The sequence below is a fragment of the Aythya marila genome, assembly GCF_965140915.1.
Source record: "Aythya marila genome assembly, chromosome: 23".
NCBI lineage: Eukaryota > Metazoa > Chordata > Aves > Anseriformes > Anatidae > Aythya > Aythya marila.
The window spans coordinates 76370-92881 of NC_139064.1; the positions used below are offsets into that span (position 1 = coordinate 76370).

Genomic DNA, 16512 nt, shown 5'->3' on the forward strand with positions numbered 1-16512 from the left:
TTTTATTTTCCCTTCTCGTGCAGGAGTGAGGAGGTTGATTTTCTTGGGGCAGATTGGCCCTGATAGTTTCTCAGCAAGCAGGATTTCTCCACAAGATTTCTTGGGCCACTTTTGATGCTCCCATAGTGCAAGGAGGCCTCTGAGTACCTAAGCATTAGTGTCACTTAGTTCAACAGATTAGATGGAAGGAAAAAAACAAACAAACAAACAAACAAAGAAAAAACAGAATAGTTTGTACTTGTGCTCAAAATTTGCTGTATCAGCGTGAGGTCTGCTTTAAATACAGACATAAACATTTGGATGGGTGTGGAAACTCCATGTGAGCCAGTACTGGACCACTGCCTCCACATGATGTCAGTAGAGAGTGGACTTTGAAGCTGTCATTCGAGGGAGGATGGAAAAATTCTGGTCCTGGCCACACAATTTAATGGCTGATGAATGTCACAGGACTTTGTTGATTCTTGAACTGTGATCTCAGTAGGACAGTGAGTGACACCGGCTGCCTCCCTCCACTCCTTGTTCGGGTTAAGGTAGCCTATTTTACAGGTACTTTCCTACCCTATCAGGTATTGTTGGACAACAGTTGTTTATCTGTTTGTGACTCCATTTCGCTGGTGAATGAAACTTTATGTGCACATCCTACATTGCTTTGTTTTTTCTCATACAATGCCATGAGTTTTCTTGCCATATGGTAATAGTGATACTATCCCTGATAGGGCAATAACACAGTAAGAGCCTTTATGTAATAATTAACTTCCACAATTTTCTATTTAATGTGAATTCAGAACATGTTCCACGATGTAGTTGAAAAAATCTACAGTGAGTTATCTTGATTTATCTTTTTCAGTAAGAATTATTCTATTTTTTAGTCTGTTTCTCCTTGCAACTTATAAAAACGGTTTTGTTTTCCAGGGTGAAATAGCACAACTCCACATTGGAGCACGGTTCATATTGTAGGTGTTCCAGATGTGAGTTGATGTGGGTGGATAGAGGCCCAGGGCCGAAATAGCGAGGGCTGAAGTGCTTGGCAAAGCTTTACTGTGCTCTAATTCTAGAAAAGCTAAGTATGTGGGGCTCGGGAATAAGTAAGGAAAAAAGCAGACAAACAGTCTTTATGTTGGTTAATTTCATTGATGGGAGCTGCTTTTTATCTGGAATTATGGATCTTGAAAGCCCAAGATCGTTTTTGATCCACTCTGTGCGCATATAGATCAGGAGCAGAACAGAGCCCCGAGCCTTTGCAGCCTGCCCGTTATTTTTCCTCTCCTAGAGCTCTGCTAATCCTGTGCTATGGGGATGCACAGTCAGCCACTGCGAGCTCAACAGGAAATGATCAGAGATTGCATCAAGCTGGAGCTAAAACAATTTTAATTAAAGCTGGGAATATGCAGTGAGACATAATTAAATTTTAATCGCAATATCTTGAGAGTGGGAATATTCCCCATCCAGTGTGTGGATTTGCTACCTTGGGGATGTGGGTTGGAAACAGCATTGTCTCTAGCAGCAGCAAGGCCCAGGAGAGAGACTGGGAGGGATGCACAAGGTGCAGGTTCTGTCCTCAAAGGGTTAGACCATAGCTTTGAGGGCTGGGGTAATGATACTGTTTTTTGGTTTTTGTTTTGTTTTTTTTTTGCATGCAGTGCTCATCTGGGGAACAGCTCCAGGCTGCCAGGCAGGAGAACTTTTTCTGTAGCCTCCAGTCAGAGCACTTGTGTATGAGCAAGGAGAGAACAGATTGGGGCTTTTGTGGTGAAAAAGCATCCGATGCTGTTAACCAGAAGCACAGCAATTGCAAACACAGAGGTTGGCCGCTGAATTGCGGGAGGAACTGCCAAGTGGGGAAGGATCTATTTATACTGAGCCTTACGAAATCGGGAATACGTTGTCCTGTTACAGGGCACCAGGCACTGCCTGGTGCTCAGAAATAAGGCTCAACAGAAGCAATATTCTGTATTTTGCTTTGGCTCCTTGGTGCTCACAAGGACTGGGCTTGCTCTTAGCTTCGGCTGGTGATCTGCCAACAGAAACTGGGAGCAACCCGACCTCCAGCTCCTGGGGCTGTCCTCTGCAGACACCAGGCTTGGCGATGAAAACAAGATGCTTGTTTCTCTTCCCTTATAGCCAGGAATGTGCTAGCTTAGCTGTGAGCCACATAAAGAAGCCCCTGCTCTGTGGCAGCAGCAGCCACCCCTCCATCTCATGGTGCTGCTGCTGGATCCGTCCCAGGGCAGCATCTCCGGCCTGGCACCAGCAGTAACACTTTGGAGAGCTCACAGCCTGAAGAGCAGATTTCCAGGGACAGCAGCTCTAATCAGCAAAGGCAATAGAAATGATTCATGGAAAATTTCCCCAAATCAGCCTGATTCCCAGGCCAGCGAGCCCCTCACGCATCCCTCCTCCCTCTCTCCTCCCCTTCCACCAGCTTTCCTTCCCTCCCCCACGCCAAGCCAGGCTGCTCGGAGAAAAGGCACAGCCTGTGTGACAGCAGGAGGGAGAGGGAGCTGGAGATAGCAGCAAGAAGAAGCCGTGCAGAGGGCTGAGAAGTGCTGCATGCCGTCTTCCAAGGCAGCATCCAAGCCTGGAAGAGCAGGGAACCTACTGCTTGCAGCGTCTCTCGGCGCTTGGTTGGCATCTGCAGCAGGTGCTGGGAATCTGAAGAGGGCAGAATGGGCTGAGAAATGCCACCGGCAATCCAGATCAGTCCGGGTGATGCAAACAACTGGGTGTGCGGCTGACCAAAATGCAGCAGCAAGAGACAAATAACCCAAGAGGAAAATCAGCAAAAGCAAAACCTGGGCTGCAGAATTCCCCTGGCTCTGGAAGCAAATCTGTGCACAGGGACTGCTGATCTGCCATCAGGTGGCTTCTTGCAAAGACCCTGAGTTTTTTTTGGCTGTGAATCTTTTCAAGATAACGTGAAGATTGGCAAATATTCCTCCGGTAGTTTGACAGGAGCTGGCATCTTCTGCGCTGAATTTCTGAGCTGGTGGACGAACGAGGCATGTCTGTAGCCAGCATCCTGAGGCTCCCCAGGAAACGGATCCTGTGAGGCGAAAGGTTAAAGTGGGATCATGGGAGGGAAACAAGTCAAATGGTGAGCGATTGTTGCCATTGTCATTTGAAACAGCAGGGGTGGGGTGTTTATTAAAATTATGGGAGTTGGAGCTTATCATTGGAGCTGTTTCCCTAAAGCTTTGACTCTGCAGGCACTGACAGCTCTGGGACTCAGCTGAGCAAGGATATATAGGTTAAGAAGCCAAACAGTGGTAAAAGGAATAAAGTGTAACAGTTTGCATCATAAAAGTTAAATAGCTTTAATTTCCCAGCACTTATTTCTGCATGTTCTAATCATGAATTGTGATGTACTTTAAAGAGAAAATCACATGAGTGGATATTTCATCCTCAGATGGGCTTGGTGACTGATACAAAAAGCATAGCAATGTTTTCAGCTTTAACTCACTGATGGGATAATGAGTGGGGCAACCTGACCTGTGGCACTGCTTCATCGGGCACCCGAGTGCATTTCAGTGGCACTTTCACTGTGTCACTCAGTGGCAAGCAGGAGCAAGCGGCTGGTTACAAGTGGCGTGTACAACGTGTGCCTAGTGAAGGAGTCCTGTAATGGAGTTAGTCTTCCTGAAGGTAAATCTTTGAGCAAAGCCAGGTGACTTGGAGGCCTTTAATGATCACACACACCCTACTTCAGCAGGACAGGACAGGTACTGTGACTGTTACAGATCCCCATTAGAAGGTGGTTATTCTTGCATTTAGTAAGTTGTCTTCATCTCTTCCTTTAACGTGGTGAATGTCCATTCAGTTTGGACCTTTTAAACTAGATGGTTTGAAGCTCTGTAACATAAACGAGAACTCAGCTAGCACTGCCTGTGGGAGTGGACTAGACAGAGCTGCAAGCAAGTAGTTTTCATCTCGATTGCAAGGCTTTTCAGATTCTGGGAGAGCTGCAGAGTATGCAGCAGCAGTGCTGGAAAGATGTGGAGGGCAAGCTGCTGAAACTTCTTATTTTTCTGAACCTATTCTGTTATTTTTCCACATTGTTTCCTTTTTGTTTTCTGCCCTTTGTTTCTGTGTTGTGGAGAATGAAAACTTAACTCCTCCTCACACTAGCAAGGATTAGTTCCTGAGACTTTGGAGGTATGTTGAATGGGTCAGTGAGCTTCAGCCACCTTGTCCTGTTGTCTGGGTGATGTGCGTAAGAAGAATTTCAGAAAAAAAAAGGTTGTGTTTGGACCTCACAGTCAGCTGAGATGACTCCACTGAAAATATTTGGGTACTTTAAAGAACTTTTAACCTAAGAACACAAATGAGTGTTATCTGACTAGAAAATCCAAGAACAAAATATTTTTAAGTTTGTTCTCTGATTGCAGGGGTGCTTTTGAAACCCAGGGGTGAGACATGAAGAAAGCAGGGTGGCTTTTTGTTTAGCTTCCAACATGCATAGAAGGCTTGCAGCAAATTGTTTCTGAGCAGACCTTAAAGTGTGGTCTCATCCCTGTGTGAGTGTTTGTAAGTTCTGTGGAAGCAGCAAACTTTCTGTTAAGGAAAATGAAGAGACACATTGGGTTGCTTAACAATTAGCTTGCTGTCACACTGATGTAGAGTGATTGAAAAGTTAGATGCCAAGTTTGGTTTCTTACTGGCTTCCCTGGTATGCAGATAATTCTGACAACAAGACTTCCTGCATATTTACTTTTATCTTAGATAAGGGTGATGTTGATCAGCACTCTGAAATAACTGTTTCTCATTTCCTTTGCAGTCTCGCATCACCCAGTCCTATCCATAGCACAAAGAGCGAATCCACTGTAACCCCGTCAGAGGAGAAAGCAGGATATGTGATTATCCACACTGAAGAAACAGAAAGTAAAACAGGTAGCTTGCTGAAAATGCTTCACAGCTCACACTATTATTGGGTTTTGATTGCATCACAAACTTGCTGGGAAGTTCCCCAGAGACTGAAATGAACGTGGAGAATAGGTTGCTGGGTATTGCTTTGTAAACCTAAATCTCAAAACTGTGAGCACTGCAGTGATGCCATGTCTGGCAACAGTTGTACAGTCAATGTCTGTGAGGCTTGCTAGCTAATGCTTGGAAAACAAAAAAGCTCTGGAGAAGGATTAGGGGCCATGTTTAACTTTCACTGTAGGGTGATGCTTTCATCACAGCATCATTTGGCTGTATTGAGAGAAGGAAAAAAAGACTCTCAAAATCCCCTTAAAGACACAGTCCATGGAAAACTGTAAAGCCCATAATGCAGAACTTCACTTTGTGTAAGCGTCTGTGTGTACAGTGTGTCTGTACACAGGATGAGTGACTTTTCGCAAGGAATTGAACTATTGAAGTATTGTTGTGGCTTTTGCATTGAACTCAACGTTGTGTTGCCACAAATGCCCTCTGATACGGTCAGTTTGCATTTGAAATTTTCATACAGATTGAAGGAAGTCTTTTTGAAGAAGTTCCTGAAATGATTTTTTTTTTTTTTTTTCTTTTCAGGGACATAGCCTAATAATAGCCCTTCCTGGTTAGCTTCCATCCCAAGAGCAAACAACAGAAGCTCTCCTAGGAAATGATTTGCTACCTCAGACAGTATAACCTACCTCAGTGCTCCTTTGAAAGTATTTGATGACCACCTCAGCAGGTGGGGTAGCTGGCAGGCTGGGGCTCTTCCTTGTATTTTTAGCAGCAGCACTGTGTCTGCTTGCTGCTCCTGCAGCAGGGTACTGCAGCTGCATGTCTGTGGATGCACAGCACTGGCCAGTTTCATCTTTCATCAACAAGGTAGCAGGTATTCCTGTGACTAGTCCTCATCCAAACTCATCAGATCCAGCAAGTTAATGAAGGGGGAGGATGCCAATCATCTTTGATTTACGTGTGCTCAGGAAAGTTTCCTTTGTGTGAAAAATGAGGCATAAATAGCAGCTAGAAGACATGCTAGTTTGGCAGTGATTGACATTGTGGACAGCAGGCAATTACTGTGTTGTGCAAGTCTCTTTTGGATCGCTGTCTGTCATGACCACATTCAGTTTGTTTCTCTTCCAGAAGAGACAGAATCTCACTTCCAGCCTGACTGGCAAGCAGGGAACCCTGTGTCACATTTAGAGAATTCATGGGAGGAGCAGCTTTTGGAACAACAGGACCATTTGGAAAAGGAAATGGAGGAAGCAAAGAAGATGATATCAGGTTTGCAGGTAAGAGATTTTCTTTTCAGCCAGATTTCCCCTACATACTCTTTTTTTTTTTTTTTTTTTTTTTTTTTTTTTTTTTTTTCTCTACCAAATCTATCTGGCAGATAGGTTATCTTGCAGCTGAGACACTGGCCTGGAACTTGACAGCTGAGTGAGAGTCCTGGCCCAGTAAGGTCTCCTGCAGTGACTGTGCAAAAGTCAGTCAGTTAGTGGGGACAGTGGCTCTTCCCTGTCATGCCCCGTGGGATGACTTCCCTGGGAACAAGGGAGTATTTGATAGTGCTTTGTCATAAGCACCTAACACACACTCTAATATCTTCCTTACCTGCAATATTTAGGATGTTCCCCATCATTACATACCATGCTTAATCAAGAGAGACTAGACTGGGAGGAAGCATGGCTGCAATTTCCCCAGTGCCTGCATATTTACCAGCGTTTCAAAGAATCTAACATCAGTTTGTGCAATTCAGATAGAGCCTTTTCTGTTGGTTTTAGTTCAGGTTTCTCCAAAACTGTGTTGATGTAATTTGAGGCTCATATTTGGTGGGGAGGGAAAAAGAGGACTACAGAAAGAGAGATAAAGCTATGGAGACTAAAGGCCAATGGTCTTGACTAGTGGTATTTAGGTAGATTTTAAGGGCACACCAAATGCAGGTAATCACAGAATCACAGAATTTCTAGGTTGGAAGAGACCTCAAGATCATCGAGTCCAACCTCTGACCTAACGCTAGCAGTCCCCACTAAACCATATCCCTAAGCTCTACATCTAAACGTCTTTTGAAGACTTCCAGGGAAGGTGACTCCACCACTTCCCTGGGCAGCCTGTTCCAATGCCTAACAACCCTTTCAGTAAAGAAGTTCTTCCTAAAATCCAACCTAAAACTCCCCTGGCACAACTTAAGCCCATTCCCCCTCGTCCTGCCACCAGGCACGTGGGAGAACAGACCAACCCCCACCTCGCTACAGGCTCCCTTGAGGTACCTATAGAGAGCGATAAGGTTGCCCCTGAGCCTCCTCTTCTCCAGGCTGAACAAGCCCAGCTCCCTCAGCTGCTCCTCATAGGACTTGTTCTCCAGGCCCCTCACCAGCTTCGTCACCCTTCTCTGCACCTGCTCAAGGAACCCCTGCAGAAAAGCCAGAACAAAGCCTGTGTTTAGAAGTTGATTATTATCAGCTTGTCTTTCAGTTGGAGTCCAGGTTGTAGCTGGGTTCGCTGGCCTGGTGCCCTGTCCTGTGATGCTATGCTAAGCCCTGAGTGCGCTATCACCCTACTAAGCACATATGTTACTGTGCAAAACGATAAAGATGCAGCAGTATTTTCCCATGGGCTGGGGCTCCCATTCTTCCCCAGGACACTTAGCAGCCTGTGGGTTTTATTAGCAGCCTGGAAGAATAGAGCAGTCATTCTGTGATTTGTGATCGGAAGTAATGCAGGGAGACAAGGAATGTTGGGAAATCAATCAAGTTCACAGAGCTGATCAGGGGTCACGCAGGCTTGCATCAGTCTTTCAGTGAGCTTAGCTGAACTATAATATTTGGCACGTTTTCCTCCCAGGACCATTTATTTGTGGGATCTTTTTCTCACTGCCCTGTTCAGTCCCTCCTTGACCAAGTGACCTTCAGCCCAACACATTTGTGTGAGTTTGTGTGACTCTGCATGGGGAGTAGAGCCTCTGATCCATATGGTAAAGACCCTGAACTCTCTCAGGAATATTCCTTTCTGTTTGTGCTGGGAACCATACTGGCTTTCAATTGTAAATATTTATGTGCCAGTAAACAAAGCAGAGATTGTGTGAGAAGCATAGGCAGCCGGGAGGGTGCTTTCCCCGTGGACAATGGGAAGGAGACAAAAGGCTCCAAAAGAAAATAGATGCTTGGTGCACTGGTAAAATCCGCTCACATTATGTGCCCACTGGGAGCAGGGAGAGATAGCTTGGGAAGGACTGGCATGTCCTGCTCCTCCACCCTAGCCCCACGTTTCAGGACTGAGGGCGAGCAGCTGGCATTGCTGCCCCCTGATTCCCTGGGAGCAGGAAGATGCAGCTGTTGTTGCAAGCCAAGAAATTGGATTTGATTAATTGATCTTTTTTTTTTTTTCTTCCCCCTTCTTGCTCAATATTTCACAGCCACCAGTTCACGAGAGTTTGATTGAAATATCAGGGACCTGATATATGTCTGCCACATAAGGAGCTAAAACCATGACAGTTTTTTCTGTTCCTGTCTGATTCCTGCTTGAATGTCCTGCTGGGCAGGCTTTGGGATGCCCTCACAGAACAGTTTCCCGATGAGCCTTTGCATTAACTGAATACAGATTGCTGTCTGTCTGCTGTTGGGCAGCAGTTGCAGCTCTTTGATGGGAGATTCTGTCAGCAGGCAGAACGCGACCTGTCGGCCTCGACGTCTTTTGGAGCTGAGCTGGAATATTGCTGCAAGTGGGATATTTTGTCTGTAGCTGTGAAGTTCAAATAGAAATAAAACAGAAAACTAACTGGGAAAAAAAAAAAAAGACATCAAATTATTGACTGGTGTAACATCCTGGCAAATACCAAATGTCTTTGAGTCCTGGGAGTGAGAGACAGAAAGGTCAACGTAAATGCCACCAGCTAGAGCAAACTGGTACGGCATACTCTGCTGGCTATCTGAGCAGTCATGCCTGTCACACTTCCTACAGTGCAGGATTTTCCCTTTTTCAGGCTGGATGTGGTTTACTGTGGAAATTCTGGCATCTTTCTGCAAACATGGGCTACTTTGGAGCTGCTGAAGGAGTTAAAGGCTGATAGAAGCACAGTATTAAGCACAGGGTCTAGCTTAAGATTTTTACTGTGTGGGTGAGGGCTTTTCCCTCACTTGGATGGCACTTCTGGAGGTGTCCTGGTCTTTTCTAGCACAGAACAGCATTAGGCTTCCCTGCACATCATGTTTCTAAGGTCTGTTGTAAATATGTGGTTAGAACTGTGTCTTTCAGCAGGGGACAGACACTTCAGTCTCATTCCAAATCAGAAGCCTCACCATGTAAGCACGGATCAGTATCTTTGCTATGGACTTCAAATCTGTTATTGCAGTTATTTTCCTTTGAATTGTCTAAAGAGATTTTTTCTTCATCTTCCCAGGCTTTGCTGCTCAATGGATCTTTACCTGAGGATGAGCAGGAAGGATCCTTTGAACTTTGTGAGCATGGAGCCTGCCCTGAAGAGCAGCTGGTGAGCACATTGCTATGCTTCCATTTCTCTGATCGAACAACCTCAGGTAACATTCTGCCACAGACAGGTGTTTTGCACAGTAGTAACCATGGTGTTTTGTGTTCAGATCATAATCCGAAGTCGTCTGGACCAGAGTGTGGAAGAAAATCAAGACCTAAAGGTTAGAGGATGGGCAGATGAAGAGAAAAGAGGTTTGGGGTCGGGGGGAGGGGGTGCAGGGGTGAGGTGCATGTTGCGTTAGAGTCCAGCTCTGTACCCATCTCCTGCTGTGTGGAACCTGTCCCTAAAAACCTGAAACCCAAATTTACTGACCTGGAGAGCACTAAAGGTACTTGGCTAGGAGGTGTTTATTATATCCACATACCCATTATACCCATATATCCATTAACCACTAATACGGATACAGTGGCTAATAAAAATTTGTGGGGATAGCATCAGAAAAATGCCTGCTACTTCCCCAGTTTGCCTCAAGCCGCTGCTAGTAAAGGCTGTTTCTAAGAAAACAAATGTTTAAGTATTACCTGAATTTAAATGTACCCTGAAGTAGATTTGCCTGCATGCTCTTGAAGCTGGAGAGATCCAGGTTGTAGTAGCTTCTCAAAATGTTTTTCTCTGGCCAGCTGTTAAATCTCTAGCCATATCTGAATAAAAACAAGTAGCAGATAAATGTAGTAAATAACCTGTCCTGTCAAACCTGCCTTAGTCAAATTTCTGCTGATGCTGACCCTAGGCCCAGCTCTGATTCTGGGAGCGAAGTACTTGACATTGGCCTGAAGGACAGATTTGGGGGATGAAGAATGTTTGTTTGTTTGTTTGTTTTTTCTTCTCATGCATTTAATAGCAGGGACTTAGAGCTGCTCAGGTTTTTTTTGCCATGGCTGTAACTCATTAAGGGGTCTCAGGGTCTGTCATGCTCTTTGATCTGTAGGAAGAAGTGGGGTGTACTTTTGTCTGAAGCATGTGTCTGGGGAGAGAGAACACTGACTTGAGATGATTTTGAAGGGGTGACAAGATGCCATTTAATCAAATTCTTTTGGATTTACAGAAGGAGCTGTTGAAATGCAAACAAGAAGCTCGAAACCTACAGGGGATAAAGGTGAGGAAAGGCACTCTTCGTGAAGTACAAACAGTAAAGCCATGGGGACTGCTGCAGCCCAGGAGTAGGGCAAGCAGCAACCATACACATCTGAGGAATCCCAAAGAGGGGACGGAGCTATATTAGGGGAGTTTTAGGTGGGGGATCCTATGTGCTGTTTCCTGCAGTTGAGACAGGCACAAGGAGTTAGGTCTTGTGGGTTCTGTCTCTGTAGGATTATGGTCCAAAGTCACCTTTATTTTCTTTTTCACCTAAGCAAAATATGAGGCATGGGATTCCTGCTTGGTTCTTATGACTTTGTTTTTCCACTGTCCTGGGGTGTGCACAGTAGGGTTGGCCCAGTGAACTCTTGACAAGAGGCAAAAGAGCTTGGAGGCATCCTTGTCCTCTTCAGCTGCAGCATTTTTCACCTTTTTGGCTTGTTTGTTCAGTTTATCCCTCTAGAGTTACAAACTCACCATAGTCGACTCCTGAACAGAGGTATGTTTAGAGCTGCCTGTCAGGCTTCTGTGAAGGAAGACAGCAGCACCTCTCCAAGGTAGAGCTCTCAGCTTCTGGGTAATACGAAATGAAAGGTGCAGAATTAGTCCTCACTCTGGCCTCTTCAGAGAGGATTTCATTGCACAATTAGGTCATGCTCAGAGCTTAAGTTAACTTGTCCCTGGCTGACCTTGGCCTCTTACCCCCCTCTGGATGTTGCAGATGTGTGGCTGGAGACACAAGCTGTAGGCCACTGAAAAGACCCTTGAAGACACTGCTATTTTTTCCATAAGGGCACATTGTCAGGACATTTCTGGAGCAGGAAGTTCAGGCAGCAGCACAGAAATCCCTCTGTCAAAGACAGCTAAAATGTTGGTAGGGAAACCACTACTGGGCAAGAGCAAGGCAGAAAGACTCTAGGAGCCTGTTGGGGCAGACATCTCTGTTATCTCCTGCTCTCTCAGGACCTTGGCAACCCTTCAGCACTGTGCATAGCCAACATGTCATGCTACTGCTCTAGGTGACTTCCCATGGAAGGATTTCTGCATTTGTCTGCACCTTCCTATACAAGCACTTTTCCTATAGATGATGTCTTTTCCTAGGATGCTCTCCAGCAAAGGCTGGCTCAACAGGACGCTTCAGTTCTTCAGCTAAAGCAGGAGCTGCTGAGAGCCAACATGGACAAGGAGGAGTTGCACAACCAGAATGTGAGTCACTGTGCTGCTGAGGTTATTTTGGGAAGAGACTAGGGGCCCTGGAGGCTCCAGCAGCCAGAGGATGTAGTTGGTGGTTGCAGCGTAGTTCCTGGGGTCGTGGGAGATGGAATGACCAGTCAGAGGTCTCTGCACAGTAAACACTGCAGGCTGCTTGCCAGCTGTCCGGCTTGCTGGAGTTCCCTGTTCTTCACTCCCACTTCCTGTCCTCCAAGGCCTTCAGCTGAGACAGGGAGGGGCTTTCCATGGTGTTTTCAGTGCAGTTGGATTGTTCCTTCCTCATCGTGCTCCCTGCTTAGCAAGTGGCGCTTTGACAGGTGGAGCTGTGATGCAGTGTCTGCCTGGAGTGGACAGTGCAAGGAAGGAGCTGCCCTGTTCATAGGGTTGCTGTCCTTAAACATCAGCTCCCTCAAACCCTGCAGCTGTTTGGTCTCCTTTTAGCAAGGAGCAAAGAGGTTTGCAGTAACTCCCAAGGAATATGAGACCTCACAACTATTTGTTTTTCTCTGCAGGTTGACCTTCAGAGGAAGATTGAAGAGAGAAACCGGCTGTTGGCAGAATACAAAGTAATGGAACCTCTCTTCTCTGGGAGCTTTGCTGGGGCAGCATCTGGTGGTTCTCCTGTGAACGTGACTGTTGTCTCCCTGGCACTCAGTCACCTCTGAGAGTGGCACTGTGGGTGGTGAAGAAATGGCAATAGCCATGGATGTTTGTAATGAGGTGGAGGGGTCAGGTAGCTTTTGATAGTGGATTCTTCATTGTCGTGTTTTTTCTGTGATGGCTTGCTGAATGTCTAATGTGTGCACAAGCCTATCAGGTTAGGTTCTGTCATTTGATCACCTACTGATCCCTCAAGAATCTCTTTTCTTTGCATCAGTTGTCTGGCCTCAGTAGTGGATCTTTGGCAAGGGGACTTCAGGCAACAAAGACCTGACAAACAAGGCTCTGCAACTCTGATCAAACATTTAGCTAAAAGCAGACAGACTGTGTAGGTCAAGCTGTAGAGGAGCCTGGTCCTGGCAGAATACACAATCTTTCCTGCCATAAGAGAGATGACTGTGAGCCTTACTCGCTGTCCCGTTGATTCCTGTGTTACAGAAGGAACTGGGCCAGAAGGATCGGCACTTACAGCAGCATCAAACCAAACTGGATGAAATGCTAAGGCAGCTTTCTGAGGCCAGCTACCAGCAGGTATGGATCAGGTGGGCTGCACCGATGCCCTAAGAGCATCAACCTAGCACAAAAATGAGCCCATAAGGTTAACTTCTGTTCCCTTTTCAGGTGGATTTGGAGCGGGAGCTGGAGCACAAAGAGGCCCTGCTAGCTCACTGCATGAAGAGGGAAGCTGAAGAGGTATGGGAAGCCTTGGTCTACCCATCAGACTGTCAGAGTGATGTTTTTGTCTAGCACCCTCTAGCTACCTATCTCCAGAAATCTTCATCCCAGAGAGGCCAGGCTCAACGCGGTCTGTTTGTCTGTGCCCTAACCAAGGCAGGCAGACCCTACAAAGCATGCAGCTTACCAAAGATCTCAGCAGTGAGCTCTCTGGCTTAGCTCCTTGTGTCAAAATCCTCGGGGAAGTTTGTGCTCTGTCCCATAGGACTGCCAGCACACACCTTAGTGAGTGTATTTACCTGGTAGAAGGTGCTGGCCAGAAAGTTTTCACGTGGAAAGTTGTCATACCCTCTTGTCCCTTTGAAGATGGCAAACTGGGATCTTTGGTGTACTCCTAACGCTAACATTCCTAGCATCACATGCATCTTCCACCAAACAGGTGATGACATACAGCAGTCACAGTGCTCAGAGCAATGGCTTCCTCCAGACAGCAGGAAAAGGAGCTGCTCCTGCAGCCCACCGAGGGGTAAGTGCACTTAAGGGACATTTTCCCAACCAGATGTAGGCAAAGGTTCCAGGTATCCTGGAAGCTGTTACCTTTTAAATTTTTTTTTTGTATTGTTTTGTTTTGTTTTTCCCTTTTATAAAGCCTGTGGCTTTAGATGGGAAGAAAGCAGCCTGGAGATAATCTAATTAATTTGTGTTCTTTTGGCAAGACAAATGACTTGCAGCTTGTTCGTGATGCACTTCGTAGTCTGAGGAACAGTTTCAGTGGCCATGACCCACAGCACCACACTATTGACAGCCTGGAGCAGGGCATCTCCAGCCTGATGGAACGGTTACACCGCATGGAGATGCAGAAGAGGCAAGAGAGAAGGGTAAAAGTTTCCTAGTGTTTGGCTCTTGATTTCTGTCCCTCACACACAACCCAGAGTTTACCAGCAACATGACTCCCAGCTGGGAAGTGACACTGTTCTCACCATTTTGGCTTTACACCCTAGATCCGGGGAAAATCACCAGCAAGCAGAGCAACAAATGAGTGTAGAGACTCCTGGCCTCCAAACTCCAGTAAGTGCCTTTCAGCTCCTGCCCTCCCACTGCTCAATTCATTGCTCAGATTTCTTAGCTAGAGTCTAGGACATAGCAACCCCTTGAAAATCTGGCACCCCAAGCTTATTCCCTTTACCAGAGCTTACTTTCCTATCTTTATTTGCTTGCTGTACAGGCTAGACTTCACTGCAGGGGAAAAGGACCAGAGGCAACCTACAGCTGCTTGTTTGCAAAGCGCCTTTACAGTGGGAATCTGTCAGGGCCATTTGGGCAGTAAAGCAGTAGAAGTAATTATGACAAATAATTACCCCTGGGATGAGTGGGAAACGTAACGTAAATTCAGCTTCCCTGCTGGTTTGCACCATCTAGTGGACATGTAACTGTACAGTTGCCTCCTCCCCTACTTCCTGCATGATGTCTGGCTCCTTTCATGTATGCAGAACAGCACAGCCCTCTGTGACACCATGTTCCCTGGCTCCAGCTGCAGCAGCTCCACGTTTGCTTTTCACTATGAAGGCTGTTTGTGCATGTGTTTTTTGTTTGTTTGTTTTTCCCCGGGGTTGGTTTTAAATGTTGCCTAGAAAGTCTGTGAGGTTGCAGGGGACTCCAGGTACTGGGGAAATTTAGAGGCCACCTTTCAGCAGGTTAGTCTGGATGTATTTCATGTGGAGGAATGCAGGAGGGGAACTCAGAAGTCTGAAGTGGGGTTTGGGGAAGAGTTGATGGTTTTCCTCCTTCTCCCATAAACGGCAGTTATTAGATCAGCCACTGTCATGCATTCCCTGCATGCATGCTGTATTTCTCCCTTTCTCACTGAGCCTTAGCAGACTTTCATCACCTCCACTGCAGCAGGAAAATTGAGTCTTGCAGCTTCAAACCTAGAATCCCTCAGGTGTAAAGAGGTCTGTGAGGTGGCTCTGAAGATTTGTTAATTAAAAAGCATTTGACTTGGTGCCCATACTGTTTTCTACATGCTAGGGCAGTTAAAACTGTAGAGTCACTCAATGTGAACGTTCCCCTGCTTCAGTTTTTGGCACAGCACATTGCAGGGGCAGAGGAAACTAGGCAGTAGCCAGAGGGAGAGAAATACAAACAACAGAGAAAAATCTGTGCACAAACACCTATCCTGCCCAAGCTGAATGGGCAGGTGGGAGGTGACAGATAAACTTCCGCCTTAATGATGGTGATCAATCAGAGCATTTTGCTCTACTCATCTGCAAGTGAAGGCAAGTGATAATGTAGTTGTGTCCCCAGCCAGTAGGATGGAGTCTATTCATTCTCCTCTGCCAGAAAGGCTCTCCTGTCACTGCTGAGGTAATGAACAGAGTGCCTGTGGAGTAGATGGTAGCAGCAAGCTGCTGGGACAGTAATCCTGGAGGGCAGTGCTAGGCAAATCATCTAGGCTAATGCATTTGGGTGTGTTATTACCTTAAAATGCAAAGTTTTCCAGTAAGAATTGGAATACCTGGTTCTTCCCAAGGGAAAATCCACCCTCATAAGAAAATGTTCCCACCTCCAGGTTCTTTGCTGTGGTAAGTTTGATGCTGAGATCATCTCTTGTCTCCCGTGGTGGCAGGAGGCAGGTTGTTCCCCAATGAGTGTGCTCTGTGCTCCTTTCTTTGTAGAACTGCCTCATTCTCACAGCACACCTGTGATGAGTACCAGTGCCTGCACCAAAGTGTTGTACTTCACTGACCGCTCCCTCACACCTTTCATGGTCAACATACCAAAGAGGTGAGATTTGGCTTGGCCTTGCTCACGTTGATTTGGGAGGCGCTTGTTTCCCTGAAAGCATTAGTCTGATCTCTTCTGGGTATGGTCACACCTAGCGGGGGTTCCCTGTGCATTAACTTGAGGCTTGGATTTCATACCATTGACTGGGAGAAGTTGCCTAAAGCAATGCCCTAGCTGAAACATTTATTTGAGCCCTAAGAGATTCATTTATATATATATATATATATATATATATATATTATTATTATTAACTTCCAAGAGAAAGCAGCCAAGCAGATCTATTGTGGCTTGTGGTGCGTTACTCTTGTGCCAAAACATTCATGTCAGTCAGTGCAAAAAGGAAAGGGAGAAAGGCTGTTTAGAGGTGGCTCATGCAAATTTTGAGGAAATTCTTCCTCTGAAGAGGACCTTGGAGTTGACAGGTGGGGCACACTCTTCACATTCCTGTGACTAGGGTGCCAGATCCCTAGTCAGACTTGTGCTGTGGTTCCACCTTCCATGCAGGAACACCTGAGATAAAGCATGTACAGTGTACTGTGGTTTAGTGCCAAACTCTTCCCTTGCAGGTTAGGGGAAGTGACTCTGAAGGATTTTAAGGTAGCTATTGATCGTGAAGGAGCCCACCGGTACCACTTCAAAGCCCTGGATCCAGAGTTTGGCACAGTCAAGGAGGAGGTAGGTGTGGAATTTAACTATCAGGCAGC

General features: G+C 46.1%; 1 protein-coding gene across 2 annotated transcripts in view; it reads left to right on the top strand.

Annotated features, from left to right (window-relative positions):
• DIXDC1 (DIX domain containing 1) overlaps positions 1-16512 on the top strand; it is a 36309-nt gene that overhangs the window by 15879 nt on the left and 3918 nt on the right. The window contains exons 1-15 of one of the 2 annotated variants that reach the window (XM_082778104.1): positions 2509-3094; positions 4775-4887; positions 6055-6203; positions 9311-9400; positions 9507-9560; positions 10446-10496; positions 11579-11683; positions 12202-12255; positions 12788-12880; positions 12971-13042; positions 13464-13550; positions 13741-13902; positions 14026-14092; positions 15700-15808; positions 16375-16483. In XM_082778104.1, coding sequence (XP_082634230.1) covers positions 3072-3094; positions 4775-4887; positions 6055-6203; positions 9311-9400; positions 9507-9560; positions 10446-10496; positions 11579-11683; positions 12202-12255; positions 12788-12880; positions 12971-13042; positions 13464-13550; positions 13741-13902; positions 14026-14092; positions 15700-15808; positions 16375-16483 — 1338 coding nt within the window. In that variant the 5' untranslated portion in view covers positions 2509-3071. Of the gene's footprint in view, positions 1-2508; positions 3095-4774; positions 4888-6054; positions 6204-9310; positions 9401-9506; positions 9561-10445; positions 10497-11578; positions 11684-12201; positions 12256-12787; positions 12881-12970; positions 13043-13463; positions 13551-13740; positions 13903-14025; positions 14093-15699; positions 15809-16374; positions 16484-16512 lie in introns of those variants that run through there. The other variant, XM_082778105.1, reaches the window with a different exon arrangement.